The sequence below is a fragment of the Nematolebias whitei genome, chromosome 9 (assembly GCF_014905685.2).
Source record: "Nematolebias whitei isolate Nwh7 chromosome 9, NemWhi1, whole genome shotgun sequence".
Classification (NCBI taxonomy): domain Eukaryota; kingdom Metazoa; phylum Chordata; class Actinopteri; order Cyprinodontiformes; family Rivulidae; genus Nematolebias; species Nematolebias whitei.
This window is the reverse complement of record NC_056506.1, coordinates 38,967,054-38,983,874: the sequence shown is the minus strand read 5'-3', so window position 1 is coordinate 38,983,874 and position 16,821 is coordinate 38,967,054. Positions and strand designations below refer to the sequence as shown.

The following is a 16,821-nucleotide window of genomic DNA, read 5'->3' as shown; positions in this document are numbered from 1 at the left end:
CAAGTTATTCTTTTTTTTTTTTTTTCACAACAATGCAAATTTCCTAAATGGTAAAAGGCTCGGATCTCACCGGGAAGAACATCGGTGGAACAAAAAGAGGTTTAAATAAGCTTAGCGGAGATTTTTTTTACAGCTGTAACTGAGTTCAGAGAAGACGCCTGTTTGCATCTTGACATAAGCTCTGCTGTCTGTGCTTAGCTCACAAACAGAAACTCTAAAAATCTTGCAGGGGTGTTATGATTGCTTGTTAGTGTGGAGATTTATTTCATCTAGCGCTGAGGAAAAGACTCTTTGTCCGATTCAAACCCAGATGCTCTCCATGGTAGGCTCCAGTAGAATGAATACTTTGCTGCAGTTTTAGAAGACACTTTGTCAGTCTGATCCTGTTTTATTTGTTTTATCCTGCAAGTTTTTTTTTTTAATCTAACAGTATTCTCTAGTCTAAGCCCTTTATTTTTTCTTTTGAGCTTTTTGCTGCCTCTTTAACTTTCTTCTTGCGGTCTACAACAATCATACTTTCTTCTTTTTCCAACTCTTTTTGGACACTTTCCATAATTTGTTTAATATTTTCTTGCTTCATTTCATCAGTTGTCTTTCCTGCTTTGCAAGAGAAAGCATACTGCACACATTGTGCACCCCTTAATTGCCGTCTCTGCCTCTACCCCTCACTCCACCTGCTCCCCTCAGTCTTTCTCTCACTTCTCTTGCAACGATACCCACTGTTCCGACACCATGTACTCCTTCGAGGAGCCGTGGAACTCCACCGAGCTGGTTGGGATCAACGGATCCGAAGCAAACTTCTCTCAGGGAAAACATTCATACGGTGCAGAGGAGGAAGGAAATGAGCATCCTTTCCTCACCGACGCCTGGCTGGTTCCTCTGTTCTTCTCCCTCATCATGCTGGTCGGACTGGTGGGAAACTCTCTGGTCATTTATGTCATTTCCAAACACAGACAGATGCGGACGGCCACCAACTTCTACATAGGTGAGCAAAAGTTGGCAAGTGTGTATTTTTGATTTCTAATCATTTGTAAAAGGGACTTAAGATCAAAATGAAGAAAAGAGTGCGGGGCAACACTGAATCCATGTTAAAATCATATAAAAGTGCAAATATTAAAAGTAAAGGCAGTGAATGTTACATTTACTTATCTGATCAACCTAATATTTAGGTCTACAATTGTTAAAAAGTAAGTTTGGTAAAGCTTATTACTATTCCTAGCACAAATGATGCTAAGTGATGAAGCATTTTTAGGTGTTACTTTGTCCTATTGAGTGCAAAAATCATTATGCAAATAAGTTTTTGACACCACAGTCCTGTTGCATTTGTTTCAAAATCATCCACACCACCCACTGGAAGCAGATCAGGATTGCAGTCAGTCTTCAGTGCATATCTTTTTTTTTTTTTTTCTCCATTCATACAGTTGTGTTGAGTGCAGAAAATTGCTTTGTATTTTCTTGAAAAAAGCTTGAATGTCCTTGAAGAGGGTCTTTGCTGCCAAATAAACAGAGATGCAGCCTCGTACGTTTGACCTGGTGAAGACACAAGCTGAAATGAAACATCAATATATATGTTTTGTGGCAGTGTGCCCCGACTTTTGTTCATTCTTTACTGATGCACCCCCATCACGAAACATGAGTCAGCTTGATCCTTTTTTTTTGTTGTTGGTTTAGTCTGAAACACACATATTTGTTTATAGTAAATTGGTGATGACTGATTCTGATGATGAGAGTGACATTTTACATTCAGTGATGGCTGTTATATAATAAAATTCCCTCAAGTTTCTGAATGACTCATTAATTTCATGCACTTTTTTTAGGCAAACACACTTTGACAGCCCTCGGAAATCAAATGCAATCCTCCAAACACTGTCAAAAAAATAAAAATCTCCCCAAATGTTAAGTTATCTGGTTCTACTTGTGTGAAGAGTGGTCAGTTTTTACTAACATAAAGGTTACAGTATGGATTTTCTTAATGAAAGTGGACGTTTAATGGATTGCATGAAATTTCAAAACTACTCAAACTGGCTCAGTTTGGAGCATTGCTACACAGATTCCTAACAGCAAACATTGTGTGTAAAATCAGGAGATGAAACATTAGAGGAAGATTTCCAGATGTGTCCTGCATCTCAAAAAACTGCAACAAGTTTTTAAGACACAATATAAAAATATACATTTAAACAGGCTATTCCTGATTGTTACAAATAAAGAATATTTATAATTCAGGTTAGCGGAGAAAAGATTTGCTTGTTTGTGTTTATTATGTGTTCTATAGACGCTGCTCCAACTCTTTTTGATACCACAGAGCAGCGTCTTCCTTAAAGTTGCATCTACTTCAGAAATGATTACAGTTTCTGCCAGGGATTGTTAGTTTTTGTTTTTAACACTACTTATACTTTAGTATAAAACTACAACAACAGAGGACAAAGGAGTTACATCCACCTCCTCTTCTGGTATTTACAACACACAGATGTGACACCTGGCAGATTGATCCGAGTTCAGGAGAGCTGTGATTTCAGCTGAGGCACAGGGGATAGATTCACTCAGTTTAAACCCACAGAACCGCACACTAAATGCAGATCACATACAAATGGAAAAATGCATAAAAAGAAAACAAATATGTTTGCAGATCTGTGGTTTACTGCAGGAACTTGGCTTCCTTGTTTGTTTGTTGACATGATTTTTAGCATGAATATCCCAAAGCCACAGCTTTGAAAACTGTAATATCAAATCACACGTAGCCTCATTTGATTAGCACCTGCACCATCTGTCCAGGCCCTTCAACATCACGGTTCAGTGACTACAACGTGATTAGATCAGCTATTAAAACAAACAGGGAACGTGTGCAGCACATTTGTCAGAATGGATCAACACGGAAGAGCCACAGAGCCAGGTTCGGATTGATCTGATCTTCAATAACAAGTACCGGTTTTTGTTTTCCAGTGTTTGGTTGGCAGCGTGAATTTAAATCAAGCACTCCTTAAGGACATTGTAAGCATCTGTGTGTGTAGGTGTAGAGGCGCAGTCAGTCAGCAGTGTTGATCTTTATTTGACTAAAAACTCACCTACAGCTCATCACCATCAATTAAACACATTCTTATTCTGAAGCAATCTTTGGGTACTCGACATTATATTCACGAGAAGTGACTGAAACAACAACACAACCTGTTGTGATGATGCTATCAAATGTCTGACATTATTCTGAGTTAGACTTTGTCCTAATAAGTTCTAATCATTACTTCTCAAATACCCCCACTTCCAGAATATGCATTATCAATTATTTTCAAACCCGAGAGAGAAAGAAGTACTGATATAAATTGTTATTTACACCATTAATTTTAAAGAGAGCTAATATTAAAAGCTGATTCATAATTTAGGACTATATTGCCCACTCCCCATGTTTCTGTTAAAAACAAAAAATGTGTCTGAGAATTGCAGTAGTCTACTTACTACACTACAAGTTCTGCCTCTGATAAAGCCTTAGATGGTGCAAATGGGGGAGTGGTGGCGCAGAGGTTGGAAGATGGGCCTGTGATCGGAAAGTCGCAGGTTCAACTCCCGGTACCATCAACATCAAAATGTGGGTGGAAAAGGTGAAAGACCCACACCTGCCTCCATCTTCATTCTCCCCTCTCTGGGCCCCTGAGCAAGGCCCTTAATCCCCACCATCTGCTCCCTAAAACAGGTCTCTCTTGAAAATGAGTTCTCGTGGCTCAATGAGACTACCTGTATAAATAAAGGGTAAATGAAAATGCTTTGTGTTTGCACACATATGTTGCTGCTAACACTGGGTTGTTTTTATATTCCTTCGTCTTCACTGGTCTAATGTTTGGTGGAGCTCACCTGTGACCATGGTTTATACTTTGTAATCCTTTCAAAATAAAACAACCAAGGCAGAAACAAGCGATGGGTTACTGGTGTTGGGAAGGAACATTTTGTCAAAAATAACTCCCAGTGTGGAAAAGTGCTGTGGAGGTTAGAATACAGCAGTGGTTCCCAACCCTGGTCCCTGAGGAACACCATCCTGCATGTTGTAGTTGTTTCCCTGCTCCAACACACTTGATTCAATGATTTAATTACTTCATTAAGTTCTGCAGAAGCCTGTTAATCACCTATTCATTCAAATCAGGTGTCTCAAAGCAGAGAAGCAACTAAAAAATGCAGGACGGTGTTCTTCAAGGACCAGGGCTGGGAACCACTGGGGTACAGCTTGGTGCCATTATTACTACCTTCTAGTCCTGTTAGCCTGTGAACCTGTTAATAGCAGATTCAGAAAGTGAAAATCATAAATTATATAGATTCTTTACATATACGTAGAGTTAAACATTTCAAATCTTTATTTACTGTAATTGTGATGATTGTGGCTTACAGACAATGAAAAACAAAACTCAATGTCTCAGAATATTAGAATATTGTGAAGAGGTTCAATATTGTAAACTTCTGGTGTCACACCCTGATCAGCTGATTAACTCCTAGACATGAGCTACAAATGTCTCATGCCTCAAGTCAAGCCACTCCTGAACCAGAGACAATGTCAGAAGTGTCTTACCTGCTGAGGAGACAAAGAACTGGACTGTTGCTCAATGGTTCAGTGTCCTATTTTCACATTAAAGTAAATTTAACATGATATTTGGAAATCAAGGTCCCAGAGTAGGAAGAGTGGAAAAACCCAGAATCCACATTGCTTTGAAGTCCAGTGTGAAGTTTCCATATTCGGTGATGGTTTGGGTCCATGTCACCTGTTGGTGTTGGTCCAATGAGGTTTCTGAAGTCCACGGTCAACGCAGCATCTATCAGGACATTTGAGAGCACTTCAGCTTACGAGCTTTATGGAGATGTTGATTTCATTTTCCAGCAGGACTTGACTCCTGCCCACACTGCCAAAGGCTGTGGAATATAATTTATTAATAATAATAATTTTCCGAGATGAATACTTTTCTTTTTTCATTATCTGTAAGCCATAATCATCAAAATGACAAGAAATAAAGGCTTGGAATATTTCACTCCATGCGTAATGAATAATAAATGGGCTTCACTTTCTGAAATGATTGACAAAAGAAATGGAACTTCTTCACAATATTCTAATTTTTTTTAGATGCACTTATATAGTGAACTTTGTTAAAAACAGTGGCTGCAGCCTACATGCTTGTCCTTGCATAAAATTAACAGTATGTATTGGAAAAGAGTGACTAAAACAACAACAGTGCATAAAAGCTACTGGAAGAGTTGGTAATGGGCTTAATCTCACTGGTTTCACATGTTTGTAGACCCACGCCAGAACTTTTCTTTTATTTAATTATTTCTTAATTGTGTATGCAGCAGTTTAAACTGAATGATAACATGATTTTTCTCTGTTTTTATGCTCATTATTATAAAAAAGACTCAATAAACACCCTGAAAGTCACAGCTGTGGACACAGTGACTCAGTTTTGGTTCTCTTGTGTATTTGTGAGACTGTGTTAGAACATTGTGCTGCACATTGTACATCACGGTTAATTTCCCCTCCTTGTTTAGCAAACCTGGCTGCCACTGACATCATTTTTCTGGTGTGCTGCGTCCCCTTCACCGCCACACTCTATCCCCTCCCTGGATGGATCTTTGGCAACTTCATGTGCAAATTTGTTGCCTTTCTGCAGCAGGTAAAACGATGCATCGTTAATTTTTTTCCATAAACCGTTTCAGCCATAGTTTGTAACGTTACATAATTGCTTAGAAGACGAAAAAAGTTCAACTGCATCAATTTGAAAGAGACATGAGGTGAGTGTTGACCTCCAAGAAATATCAATGTGTTTGTTTTTTTGACATTTTGCCTTCCGGTTCTTGAAGATCTACACAAACTTAATCTATGACTGATTATTTTTCCCTCAGCATCCAAACTGGAATGAACATTTTAAAGTGGATTGTTTCGAGATGCTTGGAGACCTCAGTGTTTCTGAAAAACCAGAACAATCTGCACTCAAGTCTTCTCCATATGAGAAGCTACAGAACTGAAGAGCATAGCTGATTTATTTCAGACAAACATGGATGGCTGCACTTGGCATGCTGTAGCCGCAACACACACTCTTTCTGCTTCCTGTCAAGAGTCATGTCTTCTGTGTTATTTTTTATTAAGTATTTCTGATGCTTGTATTTGTTTTACTTGTATTTTATTTTTCACTGTGTCATTTCTCATTTCACCCTCAGCAGCATACTCGGTGTTTATTTCAGTCAGCCTACCACCCTCACCTGTTCCCATTCAGTAATCACTCCAGGTGTTTGTTGTTGTCTGTCATTACTGCCTCTTTAAATTCATTGTCACTTTGTTCACTCCTTATCCGTGTTTGTTTCTGCTTTTGAGGTTTTTTTTTTGCAGCCTCATCAGCCTTTTGTTTTGTTTCTTGTTTAATAAATTAATTTCTTTGTTTTACCTTCAAGTCTTCTGAGTTTTGGTTTGCATCATGGCTTCAATGAATCCACTAAACATGATCGATACTGGAAATTAAAGTTTTTACATGGTATCTTCATGCAGCAAATGTGTCCAAACAAATGATGCATAAAATTGTATATTAAGTTTAAAAAGAAAGCATTTTACATGATTCATTTCAATTGCAGCTGTCTTTACTTTTCACTCTCCACATTTTAAAGAATATTCTGAACACTAGTTTCAAACTTTTAACTTTGCACTGAAAGCCAAACTGCAGGTAGGTCGTTCTCGTTTAACGTATCTGTCTACCTGACTGCCGTGCGTTTCTTTGGATGAGGGCATAATGACCACATGGAGCTCAAAATCAGTCTCCATTTAATGCATCCCTTTTGGCAACGTTGTAAATAAAGCATCACTTACCAAGACTGATACTGCTGCCGATACAAAGAAGGAAGAAAAAAAGCAATCAGAAGTTTGACTCTTAAATGGGTCTGCTGTAAATGCTGATTTATTGCCCACATATGGCAACGCCATCTTCAAAAGAGCTTTGAGCAGGTCTAACTGCACATGGGAAGGCTGCTATTGAAGCAGAGGCTGAGATTGGGTGCAGGAGTTCACTCCAAGTGCTTCAATGATGCCTTCAGGGAGTGGGAATCTGTCATGGCAGGTATAGCATTTTGTCCCCATCTGCAGAGGCTGAAAGTCCTCATTGCTGCAGATCAGTCTCAACCAGAGGCCCTTTACTGTATATAATTCCCTTCTCTTCCCCTTCATTTTCCGCCACTCTTGTGGTTGAGTAAAGGCCATTAGAGCCTGAGAAAAGAAAGTGATTGTATCGTTGTAATTTGCCATTACCACCCTCGGTGTGAAGGAATAGCATAGTTGCAGCAACCTGTGGCTTGCCAGATGATGAAATCTTCCAGTAAATTCTCAGGGAACAGTTCTGTATTCTGTGAGCATAAATTTGCTGCCAGCAATACTGGACAGGAGGTCTGTATATAAGACTTCTCTGTTTGAAAACAAATGATTTTCATAGCATGCTATGGAGCACATAGGCAGAGCGAGGATGCTTTCATTTTTGCGTGATTGTTTGTACGGAACAGATTTTATTCATATTTTCAGAAAGTAAGCTTTGGATGTACAGGGTGAAACCACATCTTTTCCTGTAGCGATCGTTTAGTAATTTCTCATGTGTCAAGAGGAGCTAAAGTTGGACTTTGAGAAAAAAAAAATCAAGAATTGATTTTTTTCCCCTTTTAGTGCACGTGACTGCACAAACGAATCCAATCAATTCAGTTCTGTTTTTATGTGGAGACTCAGCTAAAAGTGCTCATCAATGAGCAAACCGATAAAACATTAATGAAAATCAAGTTCGTTGGAATCACTTTTAAATAAAGCAAGAGCAAATTGACAACAGGAGAATAAAACTTCAGGAAGTCAGTCTGAAAATCGGCTAACGCTATTGTTGATTTAGTGGCTCATATGCCTTTGGTGTGAGGAGTCTAAAAATGAACTCTCTTGTTTAAACAGAGCAGATTTTTCTCCCACAGTCCACTCACATGCAGTCTGCCTTTCTCTTTTAATACAACCACCATATTGGCACTTTCTAATCTCAACCTGAAAATTCTTTAATGAGTTTCTCTTTATCAGATCTATCATCATTTAGTAATAAATGTTGAGGAGACTGGAGTTTGCAGTGATTATCAAGAGACTAGAGATAATTTTCTCAGTTGCTTGCATTTTTTTAAAAATATGGAGGCTAATAATCTTTCTGAGGCTAATAAGCTTATGTGCCAGGTTATGTAAATTAGAATTATTAGATCAATAAGGATGATATTGTAGATTTTTTTTTTTTTTTAAGATATTCATGCAGTTTTAAGTTGTCCTATCTGTGCTTCTTGGTCGTTTGCGTCTTTTTTTTTTTTTCCTGTTCAGTTTTGATCTTTTGTGTTTTTTGTGACACTTTTGTTCCATCTTTCATTTACCCTCAGTAGTCTCCTCTGTGTCCTTCCAGTCAGCCTGCCACCCACACCTGTTCCCAATCAACCTTCATACTAGGTCTTCCAACTTTAAGTCCCACTCAGTTTTGTATTTTTACGATTCCTTGTCTCCACCCCACCACCCTGGACAGGTCGCAAGTCCATCACAGGGACACATAGAGACAAATGAGACAAACAACCATTCACACTCTCACTCACACCTAGTTACCATCAGCCATGCATGTTTTTGGTCTGTTGGAGGAAATCAGAGCCAATATCAGTGTACCCAGACAAAATCTATACAGTACATGTTTGGAGAAAACATGCCAACTCCACCAAGAAAGGGTCAGAACTTCAACCAGCAACTTATGGGCGGCAACAGTCCTACCAAATGCACCACCATGCCTAAAATGTTACAATACACCAAAGCCCCAGTGATATATATATATATAGGCTGCACAGCTGCAGAAAAAAAAGCTTTGCAGAGAGTGGTGAAGGCTGCACAGAAGTCTGTTGGAGTCAGTCTCCCCACCATCACAGACATCTACACCTCTAGATGCAGGAAGAGAGCCACCTGCATCTTGAAGGACCCCACTCACCCAGCACACACACTTTTTGCACCACTCCCCTCAGGAAGGAGCTTGAGAAGCATTAAGTGTAGAACCACTAGACTGAGGAACAGCTTCTACCCTGAGGTTGTTAGACTCATGAATCTCTAACCAGAATAATCACTGAGAAAAATCAGAACATGCCGCTGATCTGTTTCATGTTGATGTGTTCATTCGTGCTCATCTGCTCACACAGACTCATGTTTGTTCTGCTGTTCGGCGTATTGTTTTTGTACTACTAGTGCTTACTGTATTTTTAATTAATGTCTTTCTTAGTTCATATCTTAGATCTTATTACTGTTTTTCTTTTACATTTTATACTTTGTTGGATGTAATTGGGAGCCTGTGTACACAATTTCATTCCACCTCATGTACCACGTGTGGTGCGAATGACAATAAAGAACCTTGAATCCTTGAAAGTGTGTATATATATATATATATATATATATATATATATATATATATATATATATATATATATATATATATATATATATATATATATGGGATACACCACTGGTACTATCCATTTTAACACATCCAAAAGGAAGCAAAAGTGTGATGAACAATAACAAATTAAACTTATTATTTTATATGATAAGTATTTTTATTTGTTTGGGTTAATTTTTTTTATATTCAATTAAAAGCTGCACGCTTCTTGAAGGGATGCATATCACCCACAGCCTTTCATGCAAGAGTATGTTTATGTTGAGTAAAGACTGACTTGCATGCATTTTGGTCAAAGTTTAAAAATAACTTTATGCACAATATAACGGTCAGAATCAGCTAAGATACGATAGAACTTTATTGATCCTGCAAGAACCACCACATCATATTTTAGCTCAGTGTCAGTAAAACTGGGTGACTTTTTGTGTAAACGAATGTCATTTAGCTCTGGTGGCCATCTTGAATTGGCTCAATCTGTTGCATACATACGTCCAAAAATTACTTTTTGCACATTTCTTTAAAATGTATAAACTAGTTCATGAGATATTTTGCTAACTGTCACAAACCTGCTTTTTGCCTTGGCAGGTGATAATCAAAGTAGCAACAAGATATCTTAAAAACTGTATTCTTTCTTCAACGTCACCATTTTTTTTCCCCTCCAGGCTGGATCTTTAATAAGTGGCAGGAGATTAAAACTGTGTTTAAAACATTTATTTCACACGGCTCAAGTCAATTATTCAATGAGTAAGAGAACAGATGTTCTACTACTGACATAGAGTGGCACTATAAATGTGAAGATGACCAAAAAAAGATGAAGTGATGACCAGAATGCGTCAAAGGAGGAAGATTGGAGTAACGGGCCACGTGTTTAGAGCCCAAACTGCCAGCAAGCTATCCAAGAAGAGAGACCATCAGAAGAGAGGCAGAATAGAAACAGCAGGGCAGGAAGAAAGCAACCACAATGGAGGGTGGAAACAGGCTAATCAAAGCAGTTCCCCCCTCCACAAGATAAGCCTGCAGCAGGAAGTAAACTTGACAGGAAAGATGGTAAAACTTTCAAATTAAAAGGTGATCAAGGGTAAAGGCAAAGAGCATCCAGTAACGTTCTACGGGCCCATTTTCCTTCCAGCCAACAAGGTTTTATAAGCCTTTCCTAAAGCTTTGATCATCCATGATGTGGACAGGTGGAGGGCAGTCAGAAGGATGAATCAGGTCGATTTACACCGCCTGCTTGATAACAGCAAAAAAAGGGAAGATGATGATAGTTTGATGAAAAACAACATTAATGAGCTTCTTGTAACTATTTATATATACATAATGTTTGTGGTGAAGTTTGTGGTTGAACTTATACGTAGGAAGTTAATGACTTAAACATGATAAAGGTGAAATAGAAAAAGCTTGAAATACTCATTCATTCAAATTCATCCTGCTTGCACCGTTATATTCTACCATGTTGTTGTTTACTATCGCTCTTTAGGACATTGTAAATATTATAATTGCTTTTTCACTTTTTGGAACATTTTTTTTGTGTACCCTAAGTGCATTTAGTATTTCTTGTTTGTTTATTCTGTGATTTTCTTTTTTAGCAAGACAAATCAGTTTTTCTCATCCTAAGCATTTCATTGTACCGTTAACCCCGTGTTAACCTTGCATATGACAAATAAACACAACTTGAACTTGAACAAGAACATAGTATAAATTATCTTGGCTATGGAAGTCTTATCTAATGCGCTCACTTTATGATGGGAATGGGGAAGGGTCAGTGGGTGCACAAACCAACCAGCTAAGCTTCATTCCAAAAGATTTTCCTTTGCATACAAATCTTTGAAAATTTGAATAATAAAGGATGAACAATTAAATCTTCTTTTGTGGTTTGGCTCACCAGTATCTCAACGCTAATTAGTGAGTTGAACTGTAAAATGTGAAGAATGAACAGAGGTCTGAGGTAATTGGCTGTTGGACCACTGGAGTCCACTAAAAGCCACGATCACAGCCAGCTAGTCGTGTCAAGTCACAAAGAATGAGGGAGCAACAGGGGAGAAGCAGGCAAAAACACCAGGAATCAAAAGGAATAGAGACCAGAAAATTACACATTTTTACTTTCTATGGAAACATTTTGTTGTATTTCTTCCTTTTTACAGAGGGAGCAAGCAGTTTTATACTACTTTTCAAGGTTTATTTAATAATCATCCTATGAAAGTGGTGAAAAGATGATGTAGACTTCCAACGGAGGGGATGTTTTTATCATCTCCACATTGTTTAAGTTGTTTTTCTGTGAATAAACTAATGGGCTGGATCAAATAAATGTGTAATTTGTCTTAAAAACATTCGGGTGAAAATAAAGACAGTGAGTGCAAAAGCATTAGGCTTACTCTTAATCAAATTTGGCTTCCAGTCATTCATTCATGCTAATTAGAAATATTTACTACATTTTCCATTAAGTTATTAAGAGACTATATTAAAGAAAGTCCTGGGATTCTACTAGCACACTTTTATTTTTATTATATTATCTTTTTTTTTAATACAACAGTGCTTTTTTAAATTATGCAGTTCAGTACTGGTTCTTGTTGTCTTAAATGTGCATTTTATTCTCTTAGACAAACCTAAACAGTATTTTTGATGACAACAAAAAGATGTGCAAAAGTTAATTATTTTAATATTAAATGCAGAAGACAAAAAGCACTGAACATATTAAAGAAGGTTGTAGAGCAACAAAGCTCCTAGAAATGTCAAGAATGGTGGTGATTTCCTCGTTCCTCCTCAGCACAGAACCTTTTATGAACCCTTTCAGTGTTTTTCATCCTCTTCTTTGAAATCCTGATGTGGTACTCTAAAACTCAAGGTAATGGGTGATGGCTTCATAGCTGCAGATAAAACAAAAAACAAAAACAGAAAAGTAGATGGAATTACAGAGAAAAGAAGGACATAGACTGAACATACTATCCAGCTACAGCTCTAAAATGTTCACATAATAAAGCATGACGGCTGGGAAAAAAGAAGAACTGTGTACGGGAAAGCTTCCTTTGCAAAGTTTGAAAACTCTCCACCTGCACACACGTTTGAGTTTTAATTAGCATCCTTCTGAAGCATCGTTGAAGTTAATTAATAATGAAATTGGCTGATATGTTTGTATGCAAATGAAAAACATTTAATGCAGACTCCCCGTGTTTCTCTTCTCTCTTTGAATGTGCTCCCCCTTGAAGTTTTTTCCCCTCTTCTTTATCATTCAAGTTGTTTTTCTAATTAAAAAAAGTACAGCCTCATTAACCCCACCAAAAAACATCAAGGGAAAATCTGGAGCAAAAAGACACTTGCTTAACTTCTGCTTCCTATAAAGGCAGGTATGTAGGTATCAAAATTTGTATACTGAAAAAAAAAAACACAGGAAGGAATTATTTGACCACAATTAGGTTTTTATTAGTTGTAATATTTGTATCTTAATTAAAACTTTTTTCTAGAAGTCTCATCTTGATGTGTCTTTTTACAGAAGATGCCCTGAAATATTGTTCATTGCTCTGATGGTCAAAGTCGCCTGACAATATGAATTATCACTATCTGACCTGCTTCTTGAGCATCCTTCTTGTCTCTTCAATAAACACTAAATAACAAAGGAGCTGTGTGACGCTGGGTGCGTTCCTTTTCAATCAACCAGGTGGTGACCAGGGCAGAAATGATGAAGCATGGTTGTACGGATGAGTTTCATTCTGAAATGGAGGGTAAAGCATTTGCCAGTGGCAGGAAGTGTCAGCTTAAATCAGGAGTTGACCTATCAGCACTATCTAACCATTAGCAGCTCAGCTGACAGCATCAACGTGCAACAGAGTCATATAAAATACCAGAAATCAACACGGAGCCTTTAATTGGTCATATTCAGCTGACTTACTGACTAGTCATCACTTTTAGATCTTGGCAGTGCAACAAAGTTGATTTGTTTAAGTCAAGTTGTAAAAACGTGGTGAAATAAAATCAGTGAATCCGCTGAATGTGATAAATTACGGGTTCTGTGCTGAACAGATGTCCATCAGCTGTGAGTTCAGGTTGCCATGGTGATGTTAAGTGCAGCCCTTCACCAAACCGTGGCAGAAAAATGTCTCAAACTGCGGCTCGTCATAGACAGTTTAGCAGCTGTAGCACCGCAGGACGCTCCCTTACTTATCGAACTGTGTACAAAACATTACATCTAAGTTAAAAAACAACCACCTCTGCTTTTCAGTGAACAACTCGGGCTGTGGAGTCTGAAAAGCAGCTGTTTTCTGAAAGCGTCTGGTGCCAAAACAGTGTCAGTCTGATCAAAAAAGAGGCATTCAGTGTGTGAAAGGAAAATCAATTCCCCATGTTTTGACATGATAAATGATGCCTGTAGAGCTGTGTGGGTGCTGTGAAAGATTAAAGAAAACTTTTTCCTCATTAATGTTTCAGCTTCCTCCAGTAAGTAAGGACGTTTCTTCTTCAGGGGTCGCCACAGCGAGCGGACTCGCATGAAAGATTTGACAATTGTTTTACGCCAGATGCCCTTCCTAACGCAACCCGGGCTCGAATCCACAACCTCAGGGTTACAAGACCGCGGCACTGACCACCGCTTTCTGCTTCCTCCAGTCTAGTTCTGAAAACACATTTGCTTCTACTGGGATTTCTCCCCACCTCCACTCCAGTGAAGCATTGATTATTTTAAAGGTGGTGCAATGCACGCCCAATAATATGTTAGGATGGTGACATTTGAAACTTTTCTTTTACTCTGAATGTTGTGAGATTTGTTCATAGACAAAAATAAAATCAATATTAATAAACTTGACAACAACAAATATTGGGATGTCACCTGCAATAACAGAAACTTGATGCACGTCTCAGCTTGACACATTTAACAAACTTTTTGTATTTTTCTGTATTTTCCGGCATATAAATCACAGTTTGTTTGTTTTTTTTTTTCCCAGATTTGTCCTGCGACTTATATAAGTTTTTTGTTTTCATATGCATAACGCATTTTTTGACTGGCACTTTAAATTTTGAAGAACTGCAACGACGAGTCCTCCAGTGCACGCTCACTTCACTCAGCAGGTGCAGGTGGAGGAACGCTGGAGAGCTATGGGCTCTGGCTGCGATGGATGGATGGATGGATGGATGGATGGATGGATGGATGGATGGATGGATGGATGGATGGATGGATGGATGGATGGATGGATGGATGGATGGTTGGATGGATGGATGGCGCCACACCACCCAAGTGAAATGAAGCTGTTTTGACCTTTAAATAAACACATAATAAATGCAACAGGTCAGCCGTGACACATAATAAATGCAACTTATATGCCAACGTGACATGTATGTTTTTTTTCCTCTTCATGATGCTTTTTTTTTGACTGATGTGACTTATACTCTGGAGCGACTTATACGCCGGAAAATACGGCATATGAAAAAGTTTCTTTTTGTTTTATTTGCCAGGTGACAGTGCAAGCCACGTGCATCACCCTGACTGCCATGAGTGGGGACCGCTGTTACGTCACCGTCTACCCACTCAAATCTCTCCGCCACCGCACCCCAAAAGTAGCCATGATTGTCAGCGTTTGCATTTGGATTGGTATGTTGTCATCCTCTTACTTAATAACCAAGATGCATGATTTAAACTTAACACACGTGTCCTGCTCAGGTTCCTTCATACTGTCCACCCCAATTTTAATGTACCAGCGTATAGAGGAAGGCTACTGGTATGGGCCGAGACAGTACTGCATGGAGAGGTTTCCCTCGAAAACACACGAGAGAGCGTTCATCCTCTACCAGTTTATTGCTGCCTACCTGCTGCCTGTGCTCACCATCTCTTTCTGCTACTCTCTGATGGTGAAAAGAGTCGGCCAGCCCACAGTAGAGCCCGTCGACAACAACTATCAGGTATGAACTCGGTTTGTTTTATTTTGAAATCACAGACATGAGTGTGAATCAGTGCTACAAACTATTGGCCGTTAAAAAAGTAACGGTTTTCCTTAAAAAATTACCTTTTTTTAATTTTGAGTTGCTTTATTTAAATGTTTAACACTTTTTGTGCAGAATTGATGAAAATCTTAAACATAAATTAAGAGGATAATTGCATCCTCAAAAGTCACAATTTTACTGCTGGGTGAAAAGTGCTGCTTAATTGATTTTATAACTCCATTTTTTTTATTATATGTTTAATTAAAAAACTGAGAAGAAAAAGATCCTATTTAAAGTAAAATTTACAGATTAAAAAAAATCATAAAATTAAAGTTTAATTCAGTTCAATTAAGTTTATTTATATGGCAGTTACTTTTAGTTTACAATAAAAAGAGCTTCAGTACAAAGCTACGGTTTTAACTTTAAGAGTTTTGTTTCACCATTATCAAATTTTTTTTCTGTATTTGTTAAATTCGTCTGTAAATAAAATGAAAAAATAACAAAAAAAAAGTTTTAAATACATGCAGACACATAGGTGACCGAGTTGTTAATGCAAATGAGTATTTTAGGAATTTAAAATGGGACTTTTATAAGATTTTCTGGAAAGATACAAAGAAAATATTGAGCTTGAATCCAGCAATTTCCAAATATCTGTCTTATTTATAGATAATGCAAATATTTTTGCTAACGTTTGCTAGTTGCAAGGTCAGTGTATCGATATGTGAGCAGTTTCTGAGTCACAAGTTAAGAGTTCACCCTTCCTTTTTGATTTTTCCTCAGGTCAATCTTCTGTCTGAGAGAACAATCAGTATCAGGAGCAAAGTCTCCAAGATGGTCGTCGTTATCGTTCTCCTGTTTGCCATCTGCTGGGGTCCAATCCAGATCTTTGTCCTGTTCCAATCTTTCCATCCAAACTACCAACCGAACTATGCAACGTACAAGATCAAGACGTGGGCCAACTGCATGTCGTACGCCAACTCATCGGTCAACCCCATCGTTTATGGCTTCATGGGAGCCAGTTTTCAGAAGTCCTTCAAGAAAACGTTCCCGTTCCTGTTTAAGCACAAGGTCAGAGATAGCAGCATGGCCTCCAGGACTGCCAATGCTGAGATCAAGTTTGTTGCTGCAGAGGAGGGCAACAATAACAGCACAAACTGATTCCGGTCCTCGATGAATCCAAGAGTCCGCTTACGGTCTTGTAAAGGCCGAGAACATCACAGTGATGATGGATGAACACGGGTCTGATCTTAAAGGCAAAGACTCTGCTCAACCTGAAAAGATTTGTGGGTCTTTGACAAAAGCAGAAGATTTTTTAGGATTTTCCTGAAGCACAGGAAGACTTTTGGAAGAACCCGTTCCAACAAGTTGCAGGGTGGAGCGTTACAAGTGATGGGAATATTCAGAGGATTTCTGACCACGTGACAGACTGGTGACACTTTTTGAAATTGACATAAAAAAAGAAACATTAAGTTAAAGTAATGTG

General features: G+C 38.3%; 1 protein-coding gene across 1 annotated transcript; it reads left to right on the top strand.

Moving 5' to 3' along the window:
* Window positions 1–732: 732 nt before the first annotated feature.
* On the top strand, window positions 733–16,496 carry kiss1ra (KISS1 receptor a). Its single transcript, XM_037681799.1, has 5 exons — window positions 733–985; window positions 5,512–5,636; window positions 14,874–15,009; window positions 15,079–15,317; window positions 16,119–16,496. The coding sequence occupies exons 1-5, from the start codon at window positions 733–735 to the stop codon at window positions 16,494–16,496; spliced, it is 1,131 nt and encodes a 376-aa protein (XP_037537727.1).
* The last annotated feature ends 325 nt before the right edge of the window (window positions 16,497–16,821 follow it).

Coding starts and splice junctions, on each gene's coding strand:
- kiss1ra (XM_037681799.1), top strand. CDS start 733: ATGTACTCCTTCGAGGAGCCGTGGAACTCCACCGAGCTGGTTGGGATC. Junction 986..5,511: donor GGCCACCAACTTCTACATAG/GTGAGCAAAAGT, acceptor CTCCTTGTTTAG/CAAACCTGGCTGCCACTGAC. Junction 15,010..15,078: donor CAGCGTTTGCATTTGGATTG/GTATGTTGTCAT, acceptor TGTCCTGCTCAG/GTTCCTTCATACTGTCCACC.